Source organism: Neoarius graeffei, chromosome 24 (assembly GCF_027579695.1).
Source record: "Neoarius graeffei isolate fNeoGra1 chromosome 24, fNeoGra1.pri, whole genome shotgun sequence".
Classification (NCBI taxonomy): domain Eukaryota; kingdom Metazoa; phylum Chordata; class Actinopteri; order Siluriformes; family Ariidae; genus Neoarius; species Neoarius graeffei.
In genome coordinates, this window is record NC_083592.1 from 27,321,532 (window position 1) to 27,343,589 (window position 22,058).

Genomic DNA, 22,058 nt, shown 5'->3' on the forward strand with positions numbered 1-22,058 from the left:
CTCCAAAAATCCATTTTAATTCCAGCTTGAAATGCGACAAAACAAGACAAACACCAAGGGGGATGAATGCTTTTGCAAGACACTGTACATGCATTGGACAGTGGCATGCAAAAGTTTGGGCACCCCTGGTCAAAATTGCTGTTACTGTGAATAGTTAAGCAAGTTGAAGATGAAATGATCTCAAAAAGGCGTAAAGTTAAAGATGACTCATTCCCTTTATATTTTGAGCAAAAACAATTTTTATTTTCATCTTTTACATTTTCAAAATGACAAAAAAGGAAAAAGGCCCGAAGCAAAAGTTTGGGTACCCTGCATGGTTAGTACCTAGTAACACCCCCTTTGGCAAGCATCACAGCTTGGAAACACTTTTTGTAGCCAGCTAATAATCTTTCAGTTCTTACCTGGGGGATTTTCACACATTCGTCCTTGCAAAAGGCTTCCAGTTCTACAAGTTTCTTGGGCGGTCTTGCATGCACTGCTCTTTTGAGATCGATCCACAGATTTTCAATGATGTTTAGGTCGGGGAACTGTGAGTGAAGTGTGGAATGGTAAAGTAAATCAAATGTTTCTATCTGATCAGATACCTCCAACACCACAATCACAAACAAGAAAAATGTTAAACTCAGTTTTTTCCTCTTTTGCTTAATTGCTTTATTGGACAGAAAATAAAAAGCATTCAGTCCATTGCAATCTGAAAGAAATCAAGCAAATTCATCATAATGAACTATTTTGTGTCTCTTTTGGTATATGATCAAAGTTCTTGAGAAGCTTTCAGAAACTTGGTATTAGATCCATTTTCATCTCTGCAGAAGATCCATGAAGGATCTGTAAAAGGACAGACAGATAATGGGTTGGTATTGCGGGCTGACCGGTTCTTGGCTGTGGTTCTCTGGATCAATGTTATGAATCTGGTGCTGTGAGGGAGAAAGTGCACTCATATTTCATGCAGCATTTGCCCACTGTGCTCTTATTTCACTGGCAGCATAAAGCTTACCGGGAAAAAAAAAACAAGCCTTGCCAAAGCCTCTGCTTTAATAAAAATCAAAAACTCTTAGTGTACTGATTTTATATGCAATATCAGAAGCAGCATTTTGCCTCCTCTACTGTGCTGTGTTTGGATTTGGGCCGTTTCACAATCAGGGTATATACTTTTCGGGTCCAAAAAAAAAAATCAAACTTCAGATTTTTGTTTCTGTGCTGCCAAAAATCCCCTTTTGAAATGGAAATTAGCTGCGCAGAATTTCAGAGCTACAGGTCGTATACTGGGCGTGTTACTTGTAGTGAGAAGACAGTGGCATATCGTGTATTTCTAAAACTGACCCACTTTCTTATCGCCCACAAGAGTAAGGGATACAAAGTGAAAAACTGTTGAAATTGATGCGATTTTAAGTACAAATGTCCAAGGGCCGTGCAGCGATGTTTGTACACGGCGGTGACTGTAATAACATCTGAAGTGGTGACGATCCCTGTGGTTTTCCAGAGAGGACACTTTTGGACGGACTCCCGTTTCAACCACATGTGAAGCTCTGCTGCAAAAGTGTCTCGCATCTGTTTCACGTCCTGGTTTTTTTTTTTTTTAAACTGTGCAACAACAGTGACTTTTGCTTCAAAAGAGACAAATATTTTCTTTAAAAAAACAACAACCAAAAAAAACCCTCATTTACAACCTCATATTTTCTGATGGACAAAGGATCCTCTCGGAGGAACTTGGTTTCCAAAAAAATGTAACTTCCACTTAAAGGAGACCTGAAGGCAAATTTTTTATTCTCAAAATTCTATTTCTCATTTTATTAAATATCGGAATGCATTTTTGATCGCCATTTTGTCACTACTATAGCAAGTTATGAGTGTTTGAAATATGCTCTGTAATATATCAGTCCATATGTCAAAGCAACGGCCGTAAACGAGATTCGTTGAGACCTGTGCGAGACGTCGTAGGACGGAAGTATAAAACGTACAGTGGAAATCAAAGTGGCCAACATCTGCCAACGTTGTCAAAAGACGTGCACGCCCTCTTTCGAATGCTGACGTGATCAAGCCGGAAGTTTTGTTTGTTTTGATAGCAATCAGGAAAGTTTGAAAAAAGTAGGCAGTAATTGTCATTTAAACTCATTTTTATGCAATATTTCGTTTGGAAAACAGTTTTCAAAATGGCGGCACTGACACCTGGCTGACACTTCACGTTTCGAAGTCTCGCACAAGTCTCGTGAAGATCGCGCGGATAAGCGACGCCTGCCGTGGACCAAACGAACTAAATTCAACACGGCTAAAAACCGAACAGGCCGATAAGTATAATATTTAATTGCAATTAGTTGCCAATACGAGTCACGATATAAGGTTACTAAAACCGAAAATGTAATTGAATAACACGCTAATTACGAAATAAAGCAAGTTTAAAAATGACTTCAGTTCTCCTTTAAATATCTTTCTATTGTGAATGAAAGTACAGTATACGTAAAACTTGGTGCTAAAAAATGCAATTCTGAATTTAACCAGCAAAAACTAAGTGTAATAATTGAAGTAGAATTAAATGAAATGGCCACAAGGGCAAAACTGAGCCACATTTGATTCTTACAAACATTTATAAGAACTTATAAAAGAGACATTACTGTTGTAGGTAGGGCTGGTGTGTCCCTGTAAAACAAGACAGAAGAAACTCCAGCGTATATAAACTGGACCTAGTTGCAGGAGTTAGTTGGCGTTATTCAAAAAGAAAACCATGATTGTGAAACAGCCCATTTAGAAGTACTTTAGGACTACCTACGAGGCATTACCGATTGGCGGCAGCTCTAATCATCATAGTTTTTGGCACAAAACAAGCCGGAACCAAGGACTCTCATAATTGTGAATTTCGTGTGATCAGTTTGTGAATAGTGCTTTATTAGGATGAGAAAGGTTTTAGCGTAGCTAATATCTGCATTCATAAGCCTGCTCGTATAAAGGTTTTACGATGTTTTAAAGAGAAGGAGGCAGGATTGAGAGCGTAGCTGCTGTATTGGCTCTTGCATGGCAGGGTGCTGATGGTCCGGAGTTGATGAGATTGGGGAGGCAGCGAGGCTCAGGGGTAAAGCCGTTTATGGAACTCGAGCAGCCTGAGGTCTCCTGCTGCTTCAGCCTCCATCATCAGAGTCTACAGAAACAACAAGTCATGTTCAGTAGGGTGCATCAGTTGCCCTCACTTTCATAAAATCTGATGCATTTTTGTTTGGGTGTTCCTTTTCACCAATAAAGACATCCTGTAAAATTTGTTGACCATATTCAAAAGTCTAATGGTGGCACCATGAGGTTCATTTTTTTTTGCCAAAAAACGCTTATTTTATGTTTTCGCGTAAGGTTTGAATCACAATGTTGGACTCCATTTATTGATTTCTTGTGACCCAGAGATCATGTTAAGACCCTTTGCGAGGGATTGAGAAGCATTAATGTGATTCATAATACATCTGTATTGTTTAAAAGTAGTTGAACAATGATTCAATGAACAGCTAAAACTCAAACTGTGCTTGATAATATATTTAGAATATGTACTAAAAATGTGTATCTAAGATATTTGGTATACTCTATAGACCCCTTCGCAGTAAACGTCATTCATACGTAAGAGGAAATTGCGCGCGCAGCCTGGACTCAAAAAAGACTCAGCGACGGTAGAGACGAGAAGAAATATTTGGAAGAAATGCCTAGTTGTTGTGTTTTCGGGTGTCAGAATCGTAGCCGTGATGGGGTTAAAATGTACAGAATTCCAGCAGGATCTCACCCATTCCAAAAAAAAAATCGCTGACGTCTATGACTACAAGCCATCAAACGTGTAGACTGGGATGAAAGCACTATCAAAAATGCGCGGGTTTGCAGCGCCCACTTCATCACAGGTAAGATCAGGCTATTTATTAAATCTTTCTTTTTTATTCTTTCTAGTCTTCGTTTATTGATGTAGCAAAATACTTCGGTAACGTTTGTCTGATTAGCTGGGTCATAGTTACACAATGTAATGAATATTGTTAGCATGTTAACTTAGCTTTGCATGCAATTTTGTTTGTAGGAGAGGTCTCGCTTGACTCAAGCAGTCCAGATTTTGTGCCATCATTATTTGTGTATGCCGAAAATCACAATTTTAAAGCAAGGACGGAAAGGTAAAATTGTGTGCGCTCACTCTAAATGCCAACTTATGTTGACTGCTCTAACCGAGCTCCCGCCCCGTTCAGTTTCATTTCTGCTCTCTGCCTCTTGCTTTTTACGCAGCTCTGATTTCTCTTAGCTGCACTCTTTACACTATCATTCCTTTCATGCCATTACCTCCTGCAAATTGCTGTTTAGTGTTGGTATTTGCTGTTGTAGCTAAAGCCACATTGCTGTCACATCACTGGCATAATTTGATTAAAACAAAATGAATATGAATGGCCCATTGTTAATCAAGTTGTAGTCTCGCTGTAACCAGAATGTTGATGGCAGGCTACTTTTGTAAATATGTTTTTTTTTTTTTTTTTTGAGTTTGACATTTTTTGTAAATAGTATGGCTGCCTTCAGGTATCAGAGGAAAACTTACTAACATCGTCCGTCCACTCTTTAATTAAATGCAGATCCGGTAGGCGATGTCCACTTGTTAGAGTTAACTTATTTATGTAGCGTTCTCGATCTTGTAACGACAATTGTTTTGCATAATCTGACAGCTCATAATGGCGGTCTACGGGCAGCGCCATTGTTTCTGAGTCCACGCTGCGCGCACATCCTGGCAACAGTCGGTTTGTTTACAAACATGCGAAGGGGTCTATAAGGTGCCATAATGTTTCATGAAAAGTGATCGAAATTTTGTCATAAAAGTCATAAAATAGCAGCTTTTTCCATAACTTTGAGCTCCTGGTGCCACCATTAAACTTTTGAATTTTGTCAAAATATTTCACCCAGTGCGTTTTCTTACCAAAAGGAACGTAAAAACAAAAATGCATCATGATCGGAGGAACTGTTCATTTTTAGGGGGCAACTGATGCACCCTAATGTTCAGTGCAGAGTCACAATGACAAAAGTGAGGGGGGAAAAAAAAAAATTTCCAGACCCTCGCTTCAGTTTTCCCCCATACACATGCCCAAAAAACCCCACATTCACATCATTGTGCTGGCAAATACACCTGAATGCTAGTATATGTAAGTAGAGATGCCTTTGTCCCATGATTGGTTGGATGTAGGTGGTCTAAAATCAATCCCCGATTACCATGAAGTCCAGAGGTTTTCCTTGAAGCAGACATTTTATTAAATGTCTGCTACAACATGAGGAGAGTTTATTACAACATAAAACGAATATTAGAAATTGCACTGACTTACATGACATAATTTTTACTTCCAAAAATGCCAAATAAATGTTTCCTCACAGACAATTCTATACCATCACTGATTACATGTTTTAAACCCATTTCCGTGCAAGTTGTTACTATAGAAACAATAATGTATTATAAAAACCGTGCAGTCAACACCACTGTCAAATTAATCAAACACTTCTATATCTACACCTATGGAGATGGGTAACACGCTGATTTCATTTCCAACACTTTCAGTTTTACATGATTTACATGAACTGGTATTCTGAATTAAAACTAATTAATGCGTGTGAACTCACATCTATCAGCAGCAGGTCGTCTTTGGCATGCAGGTGGCGCAGGAGGTACCAGCGAGCCACTGCTGCTACCGTTTTCACGTCTCTTGAACCCGATCCATAAACAATCTTCTCCAACAGACGCCGTGTCTCCCTGGGGAAAATGAACTGACATTCATAAAACCACCGAAACCAAACCGGAGAGGAAGCCAATGAGTTTTGTTCAATATTTATGGCACCTGCATGCGAGTTTTATTGGCTGACTAAAATTGATCTTTCGGTCAAAAGAGCCAAAAGAACAAACATGAGCTTAAAGCTAGTCCTCTCAGTTTTGTGTGTCTAGTCCCTTGCGGTTAACGTTTGAAAACATGCTGGAAAAAATGTAGGTCCATATATATTTGGACACTGACACAAATTTTGGTTTTTTACCTGTTTACTGAAACATATTCAGGTTATAGTTATATAATGGACATGGACAAAGTCCAGACTTTCAGCTTTCATTTGAGGGTATCCACGTTAAAATTGGATGAAGGGTTTAGGAGTTTCAGCTCCTTAACATGTGCCACCCTGTTTTTAAAGGGACCAAAAGTAATTGGACAATTGACTCAAAGGCTATTTCATGGGCAGGTGTGGGCAATTCCTTCATTATGTCATTCTCAATTAAGCAGATAAAAGGCCTGGAGTTGATTTGAGGTGTGGTGCTTGCATTTGGAAGATTTTGCTGTGAAGAAAACATGCGGTCAAAGGAGCTCTCCATGCAGGTGAAACAAGCCATCCTTAAGCTGCGAAAACAGAAAAAAACCCATCCGAGAAATTGCTACAATATTAGGAGTGGCAAAATCTACAGTTTGGTACATCCTGAGAAATAAAGAAAGCACTGGTGAACTCATCAATGCAAAAAGACCTGGACGCCCACAGAAGACAACAGTGGTGGATGATCGCAGAATAATTTCCATGGTGAAGAGAAACCCCTTCACAACAGCCAACCAAGTGAACAACACTCTCCAGGAGGTAGGCACATCAATAGCCAAATCTACCATAAAGAGAAGACTGCATGAAAGTAAATACAGAGGGTTCACTGCACGGTGCAAGCCACTCATAAGCCTCAAGAATAAAAAGGCTAGATTGGACTTTGCTAAAAAACCATCTAAAAAAGCCAGCACAGTTCTGGAAGAACATTCTTTGGACAGATGAAATCAAGATCAACCTCTACCAGAATGATGGAAAGAAAAAAGTATGGTGAAGGCGTGGTACAGCTCATGATCCAAAGCATACCATATCATCTGTAAAACATGGCGGAGGCAGTGTGATGGCTTGGGCATGCATGGCTGCCAGTGGCACTGGGTCACTAGTGTTTATTGATGATGTGACACAGGACAGAAGCAGCCGGATGAATTCTGAGGTATTCAGAGACATACTGTGTGCTCAAATCCAGCCAAACTGATTGGTTGGCGTTTCATAATACAGATGAACAATGACCCAAAACATAAAGCCAAAGCAACCCAGGAGTTTATTAAAGCAAAGAAGTGGAATATTCTTGAATGGCCAAGTCAGTCACCTGATCTCAACCCAGTTGAGCATGCATTTCACTTGTTAAAGACTAAACTTCAGACAGAAAGGCCCACAAACAAACAGCAACTGAAAACCGCTGCAGTAAAGGCCTGGGAGAGCATTAAAAAGGAGGAAACACAGCGTCTGGTGATTTCCATGAGTTCAAGACTTCAGGCAGTCATTGCCAACAAAGGGTTTTCAACCAAGTATTAGAAATGAACATCTCATCTCATCATCTCTAGCCACTTTATCCTGTTCTACAGGGTCGCAGGCAAGCTGGAGCCTATCCCAGCTGACTACGGGTGAAAGGCGGGGTACACCCTGGACAAGTCGCCAGGTCATCACAGGGCTGACACATAGACACGGACAACCATTCACACTCACATTCACACCTACGGTCAATTTAGAGTCACCAGTTAACCTAACCTGCATGTCTTTGGACTGTGGGGGAAACCGGAGCACCCGGAGGAAACCCACGCGGACACGGGGAGAACATGCAAACTCCGCACAGAAAGGCCCTCGCCGGCCCCGAACCCAGGACCTTCTTGCTGTGAGGCGACAGCGCTAACCACTACACCACCGTGCCGCCCCAGAAATGAACATTTTATTTACAATTATTTAATTTGTCCAATTACTTTTGAGCCCCTGAAATGAAGGGATTGTGTTTAAAAAATGCTTTAGTTCCTCACATTTTTATGCAATCATTTTGTTCAACCCACTGAATTAAAGCTGAAAGTCTGAACTTCAACTGCATCTGAATTGTTTTGTTCAAAATTCATTGTGGTAATGTACAGAACCAAAATTAGAAAAATGTTGTCTCTGTCCAAATATTTATGGACCTAACTGTAATTTGGGCTAATTTGTAGTGATGCTCGCCAGCAGCTGCTCAGCTCTTTTTCATATGTTACCTGGCTCCCATCTTGATGGAGAACTGGAGCAGAGCCTGGAAAAGTGAAGCCACAGGACACGGACCCAGCTTCAGCACCTCGGTACAGGCTTCACGAACAAGACTGCTCCATTCTACTCCTCCAACTCCAGCCTAGTGCCACACACACACACCAAGCTGGTTATTCATTGCAGTCTGCACACAAGATCATCTCAGTAACATACTGTATTTTCTTTCACTTGCTGCTGAATTATTCTTCAACTACAAGCTTTCTTTCCATAGGCATGTTCCATTCCCCCCAAAAAACAAAACTAGTCTCTATTTGTAATCCCTTTACATTTGTTACATACAGTGGTGGACAGTAATGAAGTTCATTTACTTGAGTATCTGTACTTTACTTGAGTATTTTTTTTAAACTTATGACTAACTTCACTACATTTGAAAGACAAATATTGTACTTTCGTACACTCCACTACATTTCTATCAAGGTCCTCGTGACTATGAAGCAGCTTTGAAAGTGGATGGTTTTTTTTTCTTTTCTAAAATGTAATTGGTTTTTTTTCGCAGGTGACACTGAGACAGCCGATCAGTAATCACTAGGGTCACGTCACATCCATAGACTATATAAAATCAAGTTCAGTGATTTCTCAGCAGCGTTATTTAAACAAGATCAGTTGATGGTAGAATGGAAGGAGGCGGTTCTTCTGGGGAACGCACACACCCATGGCCCATGAACCCATGTTTCAGTTTTCTGAAAGAGTTAAAGATTCATTTCATTTTAAATGCTTCCTTTGTTTGCCGAAAACGAACCACATCACGGCCTACAAAAACTCGCCATCCAACCTGCGGAAGCATATTGAGGGATATAAACGTTTTATTCCAAGCGAAAGCTTGCAATGAAGTTGTCTGTGCTTTTAGAGCAAGCGATAACATTGCAATAGCTATGCAGTCTGGTTAGTCAAACGACTTTCTATGGATTTGCCCGCCAAGTTGCCGTAGCCTTGTCCACGGCTAACGTTAACACACACAGGTAGTTAACTTGGACACTGTTAGTTAGCATGTAAAAACAGAGTTATGCTAACATGAATAACGTTAACTTATCTGAAGTCCTTTCAGAAATGTTTTTCAGCATAATCTTGCCAAATAAACAGAATGTAGAAATCTTTCTTTTCTAGTAGCGTTAGCTCCCCAATATGATTTCGAGTTTGAAAAGAGTTTGCTAGCATGTCAGGTGGAGTTTCACTGACCAGCTAGCTTAACGTTAAACCACTATGATGGCACAACATGCGTTCATTTTGTAAATCCAGTCAATTGCTTCAGAGGTATTAGGTTTTGTAAGTGTTGTGGCAATAATACAACAATGTAGTGATAGAAAATGTACTTTTAATACTTAAGTATTTTTAAAAGCAAGTACTTCAGTACTTTAACTTAAGTAAAAATTTGACTGGACAACTTTCACTTGTATCGGAGTCACATTTGACCAGTGCGATCTGTACTTTGACTTAAGTAATGAAGTGGGGGACTTTGTCCACCTCTGGTTACATAACCTCTCAACTGTGGTCAGAACACGCTACTAAGTTTACAACTATCCACAGTACTTAACTAAACACACGAAAGAAAAGAAAGTAAAGCAAGAGCTGCATTTGGCTGGTTTTCCTCCATCTACTCCCATCATACAAAAATGACTGCAACGAAATACGTAAGGACATTAATCAAGAGATTGCTTTAGAATGAAAGGTTTTAATTTAATTAGTGGGATAAAGCTGGAGTCAGCTAAAACACAAGACAAATCAGGTCAGTACAAGAGGGATAATTACTACACTGTGCAAGTGAGACGGAAAAAAACAGTAAGGGGAAGGAAGCCATATTTATATTACTCCTCTATTGTGGTTAGACGGCATATTGCTGAAAGTATTATGCCCCTTCCCATCATGTCAAGGATATGAACAGAAAGGAATCCATGAACATGAGGGGTGTAATGAGGCACAAAAATAAACTTCAACACAAGATGATACATTTTCAATCCAGAAAAAATGAGCATGATCTGAATATGCGCCTTAGGTTTCCATTTTCAATTGATTTAAAAAAAAAAAAAAAAAGATTTAACATAAAATTAGGTATAATAATTGAAACTTAACGATGACAGTGTTTGCATGACCTGTTCAGAGACTTTTCAGCATATAAGAAAACTAAAGCTGTACATTAGAATGTAACAAAATTAAACATGACTAATTAAACATTAGCTCTCTGGCCAGGCTGGTGCATGGGGTTATATCCACTATCCACTAATCAGCCATGACCAGCATTGTAGTCGAGTCACTAAACCTTGAGTTTGAGTCCAGTCTCGAGTTCCCAGTGTTCAAGTCTGAGTCATTTAAAAAAAAAAAAAACGTCGAGTCCACTATTGATCCGAGTTGAGTTTGAGAACAAGACTCTACCTGCATCACTTGACAGTGGCCGTTTCAGCGCCATTAATATTAGTTTGTTCCTGAACATGCTGTATGAACAGCTGAATGTGCTTCTCTTTATCAAGGAGTGTGAAGTATTCTGTCAGAGATGGTTGGGAGACGGATGTAAGTGCAGAAGGTGTGTTTATTAATACAAGTGAAAACGGTAAACGATCCAGAACGGCAGGCAAAATCGTAAAACAGGCAATAGGTCGAGCGAGGCACAAACAGGCTATCGTAGACTTGGCAGAATCAAAGACAAGAAACAGGAAATCAGGAAACCAAACAACGAAATAAGGCTCGATAATGTGTCAGCAACGCAACTCAATACTTCGCAAAGTAAGTGTTTTTCACAGTTTTTAATATAGGTGCGCTGATTGTGCCTTATTCCTGTGCAGGTGCGAGTCATTTACAGCGCATGCCCGAGAGTCTATCTGATGCGCATGCCAAGGCGCGCAGGTGTGATGCCCTTGCACGAAATATGTACAAAAATTAACGTAGATATAAATATTTTATGCCAAATTACTATGGCATGTTACAAAAAAAAATAAAGAAAAAAATCAGAGTCATTGTCTCCAATTTCCGTGTCCGAATGCAGTTAAGTCACGAGTTGGACTCGAGTCCTGGACTCGAGTACTACAAGCTAGAGCCCTGCACTCCCGCGGGAGTCCCGCGGGACCCGACGCAAAGCAGTGCGGCGCGGGACAAATTTTGAAAGCTCATTGCGGGCGCGGGCGGGAGTGCACAATGCGGGAGCAGGCGGGAGAGGTGATAAGTTGCAGTCCTGCTAACTAAAAACGTGTTTAAAATAAAATTTATAAATTATTAATTTATGTCTATCATATATAATTTGTGCTGGATATTTTATTTGGCATTAATAAAAACATTTTAAGATGCCTAAATTTGTGGATGTGGTCTAATCTCGCGTACGTTTCCGATTCCTTTCCGCTCTTCCGTGTTTGAGATCTCTGATCATGGCAGAAGAGCAGAGCTCCTCTAGTGAAGCTCACAATGGGTATCTCTGTAAAGCCTCAGCTGCGCATGCCGCCTGGCAACGCGCACCCTCGCTACGTGCGCTAGGTGAAGGATCGGTCAGTGGAGAGCTCAGCTAAGCTCAGTATGTTTAATTCCCCAAGCCAATGACAAGAACTTTCGTGAGAAATAATGTGAACATCTGCATCATGTGGGATTTGCGGGCGGGAGCGGGACAAACTATGGCAGGCGCGAGCGGGAGTGGAACTGAAAATCATAATTCTTTGCGGGAGCGGGACTGAAAATTCTGTCCCGCGCAGACCTCTACTACAAGCCTGGCCATGACATTAAAACCACCGACAGGTGAAGTGAATTACATTGACTTATTACAGTGGGACCTGTCCAGGGCTGGGATATATTAGGCAGCAAGAAAACAGTCGGTTCTTGATGTGTTGAAAGCAGGAAAAATGGGCAAGTGTAAGAATCTGAGTGACTTTAACAAGGGTCAAATTGTAATGGCTAAATGACGTCGTCTGAGCATCTCCAAAATGACACATCTTGTGGGGCGTTTCCGGTATGCAGTGGTTAGTACTGAGCAAAAGTGGTCCAAGGAAGGACGACCAGTGAACTGGCTACCGGGTCATGGGTGTCAAAGGCTCATTGGTGTGTATGGGGAGCAAAGGCTGGTCTGTCTGGTTCAATCCCACGGTTTTGCTGGGAAACCTTGGCTCCTGGCATTCATGTGATTGTTACACTGACACATACCACCTACCTAGAAATTGCTGCAGACCAAGTACACCCCTTCATGGCAATGGTACTACATAAAGACAGAGGCCACTTTCAGCTGTATAATGCACCCTGCAAAAATTGTACAGGAATGGATTGAGGAACCTGACAAAGAGTTTATGGTGCAGACTTGGAATCTAAATTCTGAAAATTTAGATTCAATCTGTAGGATGCACTGGATAAATCAGTCAGTCCATGGAGGCTCCACTTCATGACTTAAAGGAGCTGTTGCTATCATCTTGGTGCCAGATGCCACAGCACACCTTCAGAGGTCTTGTGGAGTCTGTACCTCGACAGGTCAGTGGTTGTAGTTTTAATGTTATGGCTGATCAGTTTATCTGCAGCTATGAATTCCCAATCGCCATGGTGATTTTTTTTTTTAGCAAAACAGAATTAGTCAAGAAATGTAGTCTTAAAACAGCAGACTTCTTGCTTGCTCTGTTGAACGTACTGTACACTACACAGACATATTGAATTGAGAGCCTCATATCTTTACATCTCTAAGGGTAGTATCTCACTGGGCTGCGACAGCCTGCGACTAGTTGGAGACACAACAATTGCGATAAAATATGCGAATTTTCACTTGGAATCACACCGAATTGATATTCGCATATTTTATCGCAATTGTTGGGTCTCCAACTAGTCGCAGGCTGTCGCAGCCTAGTGAGATACACTCGCACTTCCTGTCTCACGGAAACCGACTTGAGAAGGGTTCGTGACCAGCGACGCATTTGCGGCTATTTTGAGAGAAATTTTGTCGCGCGAATTTTTTGAACATGTTCAAAATTTCAGCGACGAAGGAGCGACACTTTGCGGCTCATGCGAGGAAATTGAGAAGCCCTGCGAATGTTTCAAGACACTTTTGAAACTCTCTCGCAAATGGCGTTCGCAATTTGTCACAAGCTGTCGCAGCCCAGTGAGATACTGGCTTATTGAACTTGAAACATGGAAAGATCTAAAATCAGCATTGTATCGATTTTTTTTTTTAAGTTTATTATTATGTTCCCTTACAGAAATAAATAAAAAGAAGCAGCCGCCTTTGTCACACGTACACTCAAGCACAGACTTAAGCACACACTGAAATTCGTCCTCTGCATTTAACCCATCTGAAGCAGCGAACACACACATATACACACAAGTGAGCAATGAGCACATACATACACAGAGCAGTGGACAGCGATGCTACAGCACCCAGGGAGCAGTTGGGGGTTAGGTGTCTTGCTTAAAGTGCATATTCTGGACCAATTTCGTTTTTGGCTTTTTTATATGAAAGTATGTCCCTTTACACACTCATCCAGAAGGGTAATTTTGCACAAGGCCATCTGTCTACAGCAGAAAAAAATAAAACAACAAAACGCGTCTGGAAAAATCCCAAGAGAGTCTGGAGCCAGATTCGTGACGTTACCTGCGGAAGCGCCAGCAGGCTGAGCGAGCTTGCACGGTTTCAGTGCACAGCCTGTGTAGACCAAGCGCTCCCATTTCTCTCTCATTGTCCGGTCTTTTGGGAAACGATGAGTACTAATCCCATCAAGATTGGTGTTGCTACACCCTCCGACGATACATCTGTTAACCATTTTAATAATTACGCGATAACGAAGAAATTTGCAGAAAACCACCAGGTCGTTTTCTCATAAACAAACCAGCGCTGACGTAGGATTCAGAGGGAGGCGTCCCGCACGCGACGTCATGAAAATCAACGTTTGCCGGGAAATCCAAATGCCAAGTTTTTTCAGAGGCGGACCAATTCGCCTCAAATGGCTTGATTTCAACTGAATTTTTCTGGTATTGCGCAAGGTAAAAAAATTGCACAAAATGCAGAATGTTACAGATATTTGACCAAAAGTTTAATATAAAATAGGAGAATTACATTGATCTTGCGCCTGAATTTACCCGTGATATGCACTTTAAGAGCACTTCAGCCCAACCTCAGGCCACGGCTGCCCCATGTGAACCCCACTGCATGTCTTTGAACTGTGGGGGAAACCAGAGCACACGGGGAGAACATGCAAACTCCACACAGAAAGGCCCCTGTTGGCCACTGGTCTCGAACCCAGAACCTTCTTGCTGTGAGGCAACAGTGCTAACCACTACACCACCGTGCCACCCAAACAAATAATGACATCTTAGCTTGCTGGTTAGATGCTAACTGCATTTCATTGGCTCTGTACCTGTACTCTGCACAGTGACAAAGTTGAATCTAATCTAATCAGTCAGATGGCAGAAGTCAACTTTTTTAGCTGCTCAACATGAAATACTTTTTGTTTCCGGCTGCTTTAAGTTTTCTATCAATAATATTACGTACGGGATAAAACAGGATGGGACGAGGTATTACAGGACTGGTGTGATGCTGCCTGATGCAAAGTATGCATCTCTACATTGACTACTTTCCTGTACAGTGGCGAACCATTACTATTAGAGCTGGGATTTGAGCTCAGCCAAAACTTAGCCACACACACACACATACGAAAAAAAGCAACAAGGCAAAGGATTTTGCAAGGAATTAGTGGCAGGCAGCTGGGTAGCTCTGCCGTGTGTAGTTGGTGATGTTGATTTTAAAAGTAACTAAGTAAATCACAGACGGAAACGAATACTTAAGTCTGAGTGAAAAATACTGTAGCGAGTGTGCAGCGTGGAAGAAGAGTCTGGAGACGGAAATCTTAGGTTTCTCCGTCGTTAGCCTGTGCTACTTGCTCTCGATAATACTGGCTTGACCACTTTATTAGCATTCGCTAACACTACTGATGAACGCTACACTGGCTGGAAGGTGACTTCACTGCTGCGCTGACGGCGCTGACTCGTGGTTAAGCTCGCGTTGGCCTCTGAGAATGCTGAGGATGATAATTTTTGGTCCCTCCCACTATACATCAAAATCTGATTGGTTAATTCATCCGTCACTTCCTACATAAACACACACTCCCATGGTGTTCTGTCCCAATAATGAAGTCGTAATCAATGAGTGAGCCCGCTCTAAACTCTTCTCAGCCCAGAGACAACAAACAAACAAAAAAATCTCACTGGATAACTCGATTTTAATGTTTTCAGGACAGTAACTCTCATTTCTGAAGCAAATTTGATAGATTAGATAAAAAAAACTTTATTGATCCCTTTGGGGGCGGCACGGTGGTGTAGTGGTTAGCGCTGTCGCCTCACAGCAAGAAGGTCCTGGGTTCGAGCCCCGGGGCCGGCGAGGGCCTTTCTGTGTGGAGTTTGCATGTTCTCCCCGTGTCCGCGTGGGTTTCCTCCGGGTGCTCCGGTTTCCCCCACAGTCCAAAGACATGCAGGTTAGGTTAACTGGTGACTCTAAATTGACCGTAGGTGTGAATGTGAGTGTGAATGGTTGTCTGTGTCTATGTGTCAGCCCTGTGATGACCTGGCGACTTGTCCAGGGTGTACCCCGCCTTTCGCCCATAGTCAGCTGGGATAGGCTCCAGCTTGCCTGCGACCCTGTAGAAGGATAAAGCGGCTAGAGATAATGAGATGAGATGAGATGATCCCTTTGGGAGGGTTCCCTCAGGGAAATTAAAATTCCAGCAGCATCATTACAGAATAAACAGAAAATAGAAAAAACTTCTAGATAAATTAAAGTATTAACATATACGAATATAACAAATTAAATATGAAAAAAATGAGGCCAAATTAAAATTAGAAGAGAATAATTAGAATGAGATTATGAATGCAATTCAAGAATGAAAGAAATGAAATAGAACATTTGAAATGCTGATATGTTTGGGCCTTCTCTGAAGGCCGAGAAGGCCCTGACGGTCCCCCTCTACCACAGCAATTTGCCAACAATTTGCATAATCACTTATATTTAGGTTTAATATGTGGAACGCCAGCGGCATGGTGGTGTAGTGGCTAGCGCTGTCGCCTCACAGCAAGAAGGTCCTGGGTTTGAGCCCCGGGGCCGGCGAGGGCCTTTCTGTGCGGAGTTTGCATGTTCTCCCCGTGTCCGCGTGGGTTTCCTCCGGGTGCTCCGGTTTCCCCCACAGTCCAAAGACATGCAGGTTAGGTTAACTGGTGACTCTAAATTGAGCGTAGGTGTGAATGTGAGTGTGAATGGTTGTCTGTGTCTATGTGTCAGCCCTGTGATGACCTGGCGACTTGTCCAGGGTGTACCCCGCCTTTCGCCCGTAGTCAGCTGGGATAGGCTCCAGCTTGCCTGCGACCCTGTAGAACAGGATAAAGCGGCTAGAGATAATGAGATGAGATATGTGGAACACCCATAAAACAAACCTTAATATAAACCTGTGATTTGAATTACAGCCACCGCTGTTGTCAGAGTGGCTATGATAAAAAATTAATCAATATCTGACTTTGAGTGGCCGTTTTCCCCATTAGCCTACTTAATGCACAATTTGAAATAACAAACTAAAAATGAGTAATGGAAACTTTGGGGGGGAAAACAATTAAAAAAAAAACCACCTCTCAAATATCACAAAGTTTTTACACTCGCATGAGGTGGTTTTTCAGATGACTTGATAAAACAATATTTTGCAAAACTGAAATGAAAACACACTTATTGCATTTAAGTCCCATGCATGACGAAGAGCAAATGGAAATGTTACCTTAAAAAAAAAAAAAAGTCTTCTGAAAGAGCTATGGTGAGAGGAGAAAACCCAGCTTTAAATCACTTCACACGCTTAATAGAAACAGACCATTTACAATTGTGTTTTGAGGAAATGTTTAAAATATTGCTTCTATTGTGCCCAAAATTGCAAAGGAAACCCAGCTGACAGATCTGCAAACTCCTGCTTATGTACAGCTTAAAAAGGTCACCCACTTTTAGAGAAACAATTCTACCAGAACACGAGTGAAAAGTGCTTTCGGCACTTCTACTAATGGCACACTGTCGGCAGGCGTCATCAATCCGCCTTTCCCTCTGTAATCTCCACACTGATGAGTGAGAGGAGGAAATCCCCACGGATGTCCGCGATGCGGCATCATTTATATTTTCCTTTGGCTTTACTGTCAGCAACACAAATAGGGATTTCCTTTATAAACACAGGAGGCAACAGACACTGTTTACTCTGTTCTAGTGTGTGTCTATCTCTCATCCTAGACATGTTTAAATGTCTGTACAGCGGTGTGAGTCACAAAAAACATCATATAAGGACTGTGCAAAAGCAAACACTGTATTTTAGCTATTTTAATGACAGCACATATTTTAGGCAAAATTCAAAGCACACATAAGGCCTTAAAGTGCATATTCTGGACCAATTTCATGTTGTTGTTTTTTTATATGAAAGTATTGGCCCTTTTCCACTACCCTTTTTCAGCTCACTTCAGCTCGCTTCAGCCCGACACGGCTCGCGTTTCGACTACCAAAAACCAGCACGACTCAGCTCGCTTCAGCCCTGCTTAGCCCCTAAAACTCGCACCGTTTTGGAGTGGGGCTGAAGCGAGCCAAACCGAGCCGAGTGAGGCTGGGGGCGTGAGCAGACACTCCCCTGTGCACTGATTGGTGAGGAGGAGTGTCCTCACATGCCCACACACGCCCCGCGAGCGCGCTGGGATCTGTAAACACCACAAACCCGGAAGAAGAAGAATTACGAATTACGAGAATTTCTGAAGCCTTATGCGCCTCGCCTCATCTATACGCTCTTGCCAGTATCTGTTGGCGTTGTCGATGACAACAAGCCACAGCACCAAGACCAGCAACACTAACGACTCCATGTCCTCCATGTTTATTGTTTACTATTCGGGTCGTGAGACTACCGCTTAAAAGATCACTGATGTCACTGTTTACGCTGCTTAACGACATCACGTGACGTCCACCCACTTTCGCTAACTCCACCCAATGTGTCCACCCACTTCCAGCCAGCACGGTTCAGCATGGTTGTAGTCGAAATGCAACTCCAACAGCCCCGCTCAGCCCGACTCAGCACGGCACGGCTCAGCCCGACTCAGCCGCGTTTGTAGTGGAAAAGCGGCATATGTCCCATTACACCAGACCTGGGCATTTTCCGGCCCGCGGGCCGCATCCAGCCCTTTGGTTCATTCTGACCGGCCCGCGTAAGGTTAATTAGAAATTACAAAATAAATGTATTTTCTAATTTTACCTCATGCATGGACTGAATGTGCATTGCTTTTATTTTGAAGTTGTGTTCAACAAAAACGCAATGCGTGCGACATGAACATGACATGAAATCTCACGACACCTAATCCCGCGATAACTACTTCCGTAATTTGTCCAGACCAACCACAAACTTGTAGGTCATCCTTCAAACGGTCCAGCCAATCACATAGCGTGACGCCACCAGCAGGCGCCGGAGCCCGAGCCGATCTGTAGATCTGATACCTACACCGAATCGACTGATGATCATCTGTCAGCTGTGCTTCGCATCTCCACCTCAGACATTCAACCTGACTCTGATGCACTCGTTAAAGACCAACAGAGACTAGATTTCTCTCACTGAACAAATAAAAAACTGAAAAACACCAAATGAGGTGATTAGACTACAAATGTGGGCATCATTATTATAATATGATGTATCTTGCTTGATGTTTGGAGTAGAAAGACAATATTGTGATGTCTTTATTGTGTTTTGGGGTGAATGTGACTGAAAAAAAAAAAAAAAAAAAAAAAAAAAAATTGGTACAAACGTTCACATTTTGTTAACCATTGTTTTGGGAAATTTGATTGAATAAATTACATTTTTTGTACAGGGTACCCCCAGGATTGTTAAACCAAAATTTAAGACTTTTTAAGACTTTTTTAATGCCATTTCAAGTGAAATTTAATACCTTTGTCGCACTCATTAGGGAAGAATAAATCATATTGAGCACCAGATTAAACCTCAAATAATTACTATTTACGAGTGTTTGAAATAACAAAATTACATTTATTAAAATAATCAATCAGATTTCATTCTACTCACACCCCCTGGACACCATGCAGAGGAGAGCACCCCCATGTAAGTCCAGACAATCACCCCTCATACACACACACACACACACACACACACACGCCAGAGAAGCATTCAAAAGACAAAAAGAATAGTATAGCTATAATAGTATAGCTGCCTGCTTCTGAATTGTGGATGCAAACGAAATATGTTCACCACTTTTCATGTGAGAATCCAGAGCTGTAAGCCCCATTGTCCCTAGGTGAAAGGTTTTTTTTTTTTTTTACACAAAGTGCATAATGCCTCATGGTCATTATTTGGAACCCCCTTAACCCAGGCGTATTTAGGCCCCGGTCACACCGCCCGAACTTTGCTGGAGCGTTCCTGGAGCGGTGAAAAAAATTCATCACCGCTCGTAACCGTTCACCACCGTTTAACAAAAGTTGGCCCCCGTTAAAGCAACGCCGTACACGCTCGGCCACCGCTGATGTTTCTCGAGGGGCCCTCCTACCGCTCCGAAAGTTTTGAGCTGCACAAAATATTGCGAGCGGTGAGGAGGGGGCAATTTTCCCCCCTGGCAAAGTTCACCCCCGCTCCACCAACGCCCAGTCAAAGTTTGGCACCGCTAGACGCAAGTTCGTGGACGCTTGGGTCCGCTAGGCCAACGCAGAAATCTTGAACGCTGGACCACCGCTGCTTCGCCAGCGTTGCCCGGGCGGCGATTAAACGTTGCACAAACTTCGGTGGAGCAGTTGTAAGCGTTTTACGAGCGGACACGGGGTTGCTGGAACGGTGTCGGGCGTTGAAGCAGCTATCCATGGCGGCGATGAACTTTGGTTTGGCGTTGGTATAGAGGTGTCGGAGTGGGACCAGAATTTGGCTATAAATACGGGAGAAATGGACCAGGAGCTCATTTGGAATCGAGCTGCCGTTGAGTTCAGACCTCATCTATATCGAATTTGCTCAAAGTTACAGTAAAACTGTATCACCATGGACGCTGAGAGACTTGCTATGATTGGTGCTAAACCAACTTTATACCCCCGCCGAGCCAAAGCCCGCATGCGCAGAACGCCGCTAAACCAACGCTCGCTACCGCTAAACCAACGCCGGCTTCAGCGGTGCACCGCTAAGCCAACGCCCGTGTTTTCGATTTTTTTCCCCATTTTGTGCGCGGTGACGAGCGTTGTCGAAATTCGGCCCCCCTTCCCTACCGTTCAAGGAATGCTCCAGCAAAGTTCGGGCGGTGTGACCGGGGCCTTAGGGTCGAGCGGCCACTTCGGGTTGAATCTGCACTTCCCCATGCTCTCTCCCCCTCTTTGCGCCTGCTGCTCTCGTTTCGTGTGAACCCTTTACGGCGTGACGTGAATTTCCCGTTGTTTGTGTGTGAACGCCTGGGCAGCGCAAAACATTTTAGATTTTGCTTCATTTTCATCACAGAGAATTTAATCTAGGTTACGCAACGATGTTAGACTTTCTTTGGGAAATTAAGACCTCCGTGGAAAAAATTAAGACTTTCAAGATGAAATTTAATTCTTTTAAGGCCTTAATTCTGGAAAATGAAATTCAATACTTTTTTAATACTTTTAAGACTCCGCGGGTACCCTGTTGTAAGGCAACCTCGTTTTTTCCATACTCTTACCAGTCTTAGCAGCTTGTAAAAACAATGTTATTTACTGCTTTATATAAAGAAATACAATTAATATTATGCAGAATTTAGTTCAGCCCTTTGGTCCGGCCCTCCACTAAATTTTCTGTTTCTCATGTGGCCCCATGGAAAAAATAATTGCCCACCCCTGATTTACACACTCATCCAGAAGGGTAATTTTGCACAAGGCCATCTGTCTACAGCAGAAAAAAATAAAATAAAACGCGTCTGGAAAATTCCCAAGGGAGTCTGGAGCCAGATTCGTGACGTTACCTGCGGAAGCGCCAGCAGGCTGAGCGAGCTTTGCACAGTTTCAGTGCACAGCCTGTGTAGACCAAGCGCTCTCATTTCTCTCTCATTGTCCGGTCTTTTGGAAAACGATGAGTACTAATCCCATCAAGATTGGTGTTGCTACACCCTCCTACCATACATCTGTTAACCATTTTAATAATTACGCGATAACGTTGAAGAAATTTGCAGAAAACCGCCAGGTCGTTTTCTCATAAACAAACCAGCGCTGACGTAGGATTCAGAGGGAGGCGTCCCGCATGCGACGTCACAATAATCAATGTTTGCCGCGAAATCCAAATGCCAAGTTTTTTCAGAGGCGGACCAATTCACCTCAAATGGCTGAATTTTTCTGGTATTGCGCAAGGTAAAAAAATTGCACAAAATGCAGAATGTTACAGATATTTGACCATAGGAGAACTACATTGATCTTGCTCCAGAATTTACCCGTGATATGCACTTTAAAACTACCACTGAAGTCAAGAACAATAAAGTTTATTTTTATATAGCTAAAATCACTTAAATAGGTACAAGGTCAATCGATCTGACTGAAAATCTGTGGCAAGACTTGAAAAATTATTCTGCACCAACAGTATTAATGCAATACAACAGAGCTTAAAGCAATTTTGGCAAGAAGAATGGGTGAAAATATCAGGATCCAGATGTGCAAAGCTGACAGACAGAGCTCCTGATGTAGCTGGTATTGAATACTGCAAAAGTTCTCTTATTTAATTAACGTTTACTTTCAAATGTTAGACAGGTCATGTGACTCAAATGGTGAAAATCCCAATTAAGTCCCATTTAGAGCTCCAGGATGAAACACTAAAAATGTGGAAAAGGAGATGAATTGTGCAAGACACTGTATATTCCGATTATATTTACTGGTTTTTGGGTTAAATTTGTTGACACCTATGAATAAATTCTTTCGATCTATGACCTGGCGAATTTAGCAATGATAATAAGGATGATAATTGTTGATTTTGGTATTCGTAACAGGTTCTGGTACCGTTACATAAATGTCGTGCCTACTTGGCTCAAAATAAGCACAACATAAAGGGAGT

At 42.1% G+C, this 22,058-nt stretch overlaps 1 protein-coding gene across 2 annotated transcripts in view; it reads right to left on the minus strand.

Moving 5' to 3' along the window:
- Positions 1 to 231: 231 nt before the first annotated feature.
- skic3 (SKI3 subunit of superkiller complex) overlaps positions 232 to 22,058 on the minus strand; it is a 136,287-nt gene continuing 114,460 nt past the window's right edge. For both annotated transcript variants that reach the window (XM_060906954.1, XM_060906955.1), the window contains exons 39-41: positions 8,037 to 8,167; positions 5,602 to 5,731; positions 232 to 3,130 (exon numbers count right to left, since the gene is read on the minus strand). In XM_060906954.1, coding sequence (XP_060762937.1) covers positions 3,059 to 3,130; positions 5,602 to 5,731; positions 8,037 to 8,167 — 333 coding nt within the window. In that variant the 3' untranslated portion in view covers positions 232 to 3,058. The remainder of the gene's footprint in view (positions 3,131 to 5,601; positions 5,732 to 8,036; positions 8,168 to 22,058) is intronic.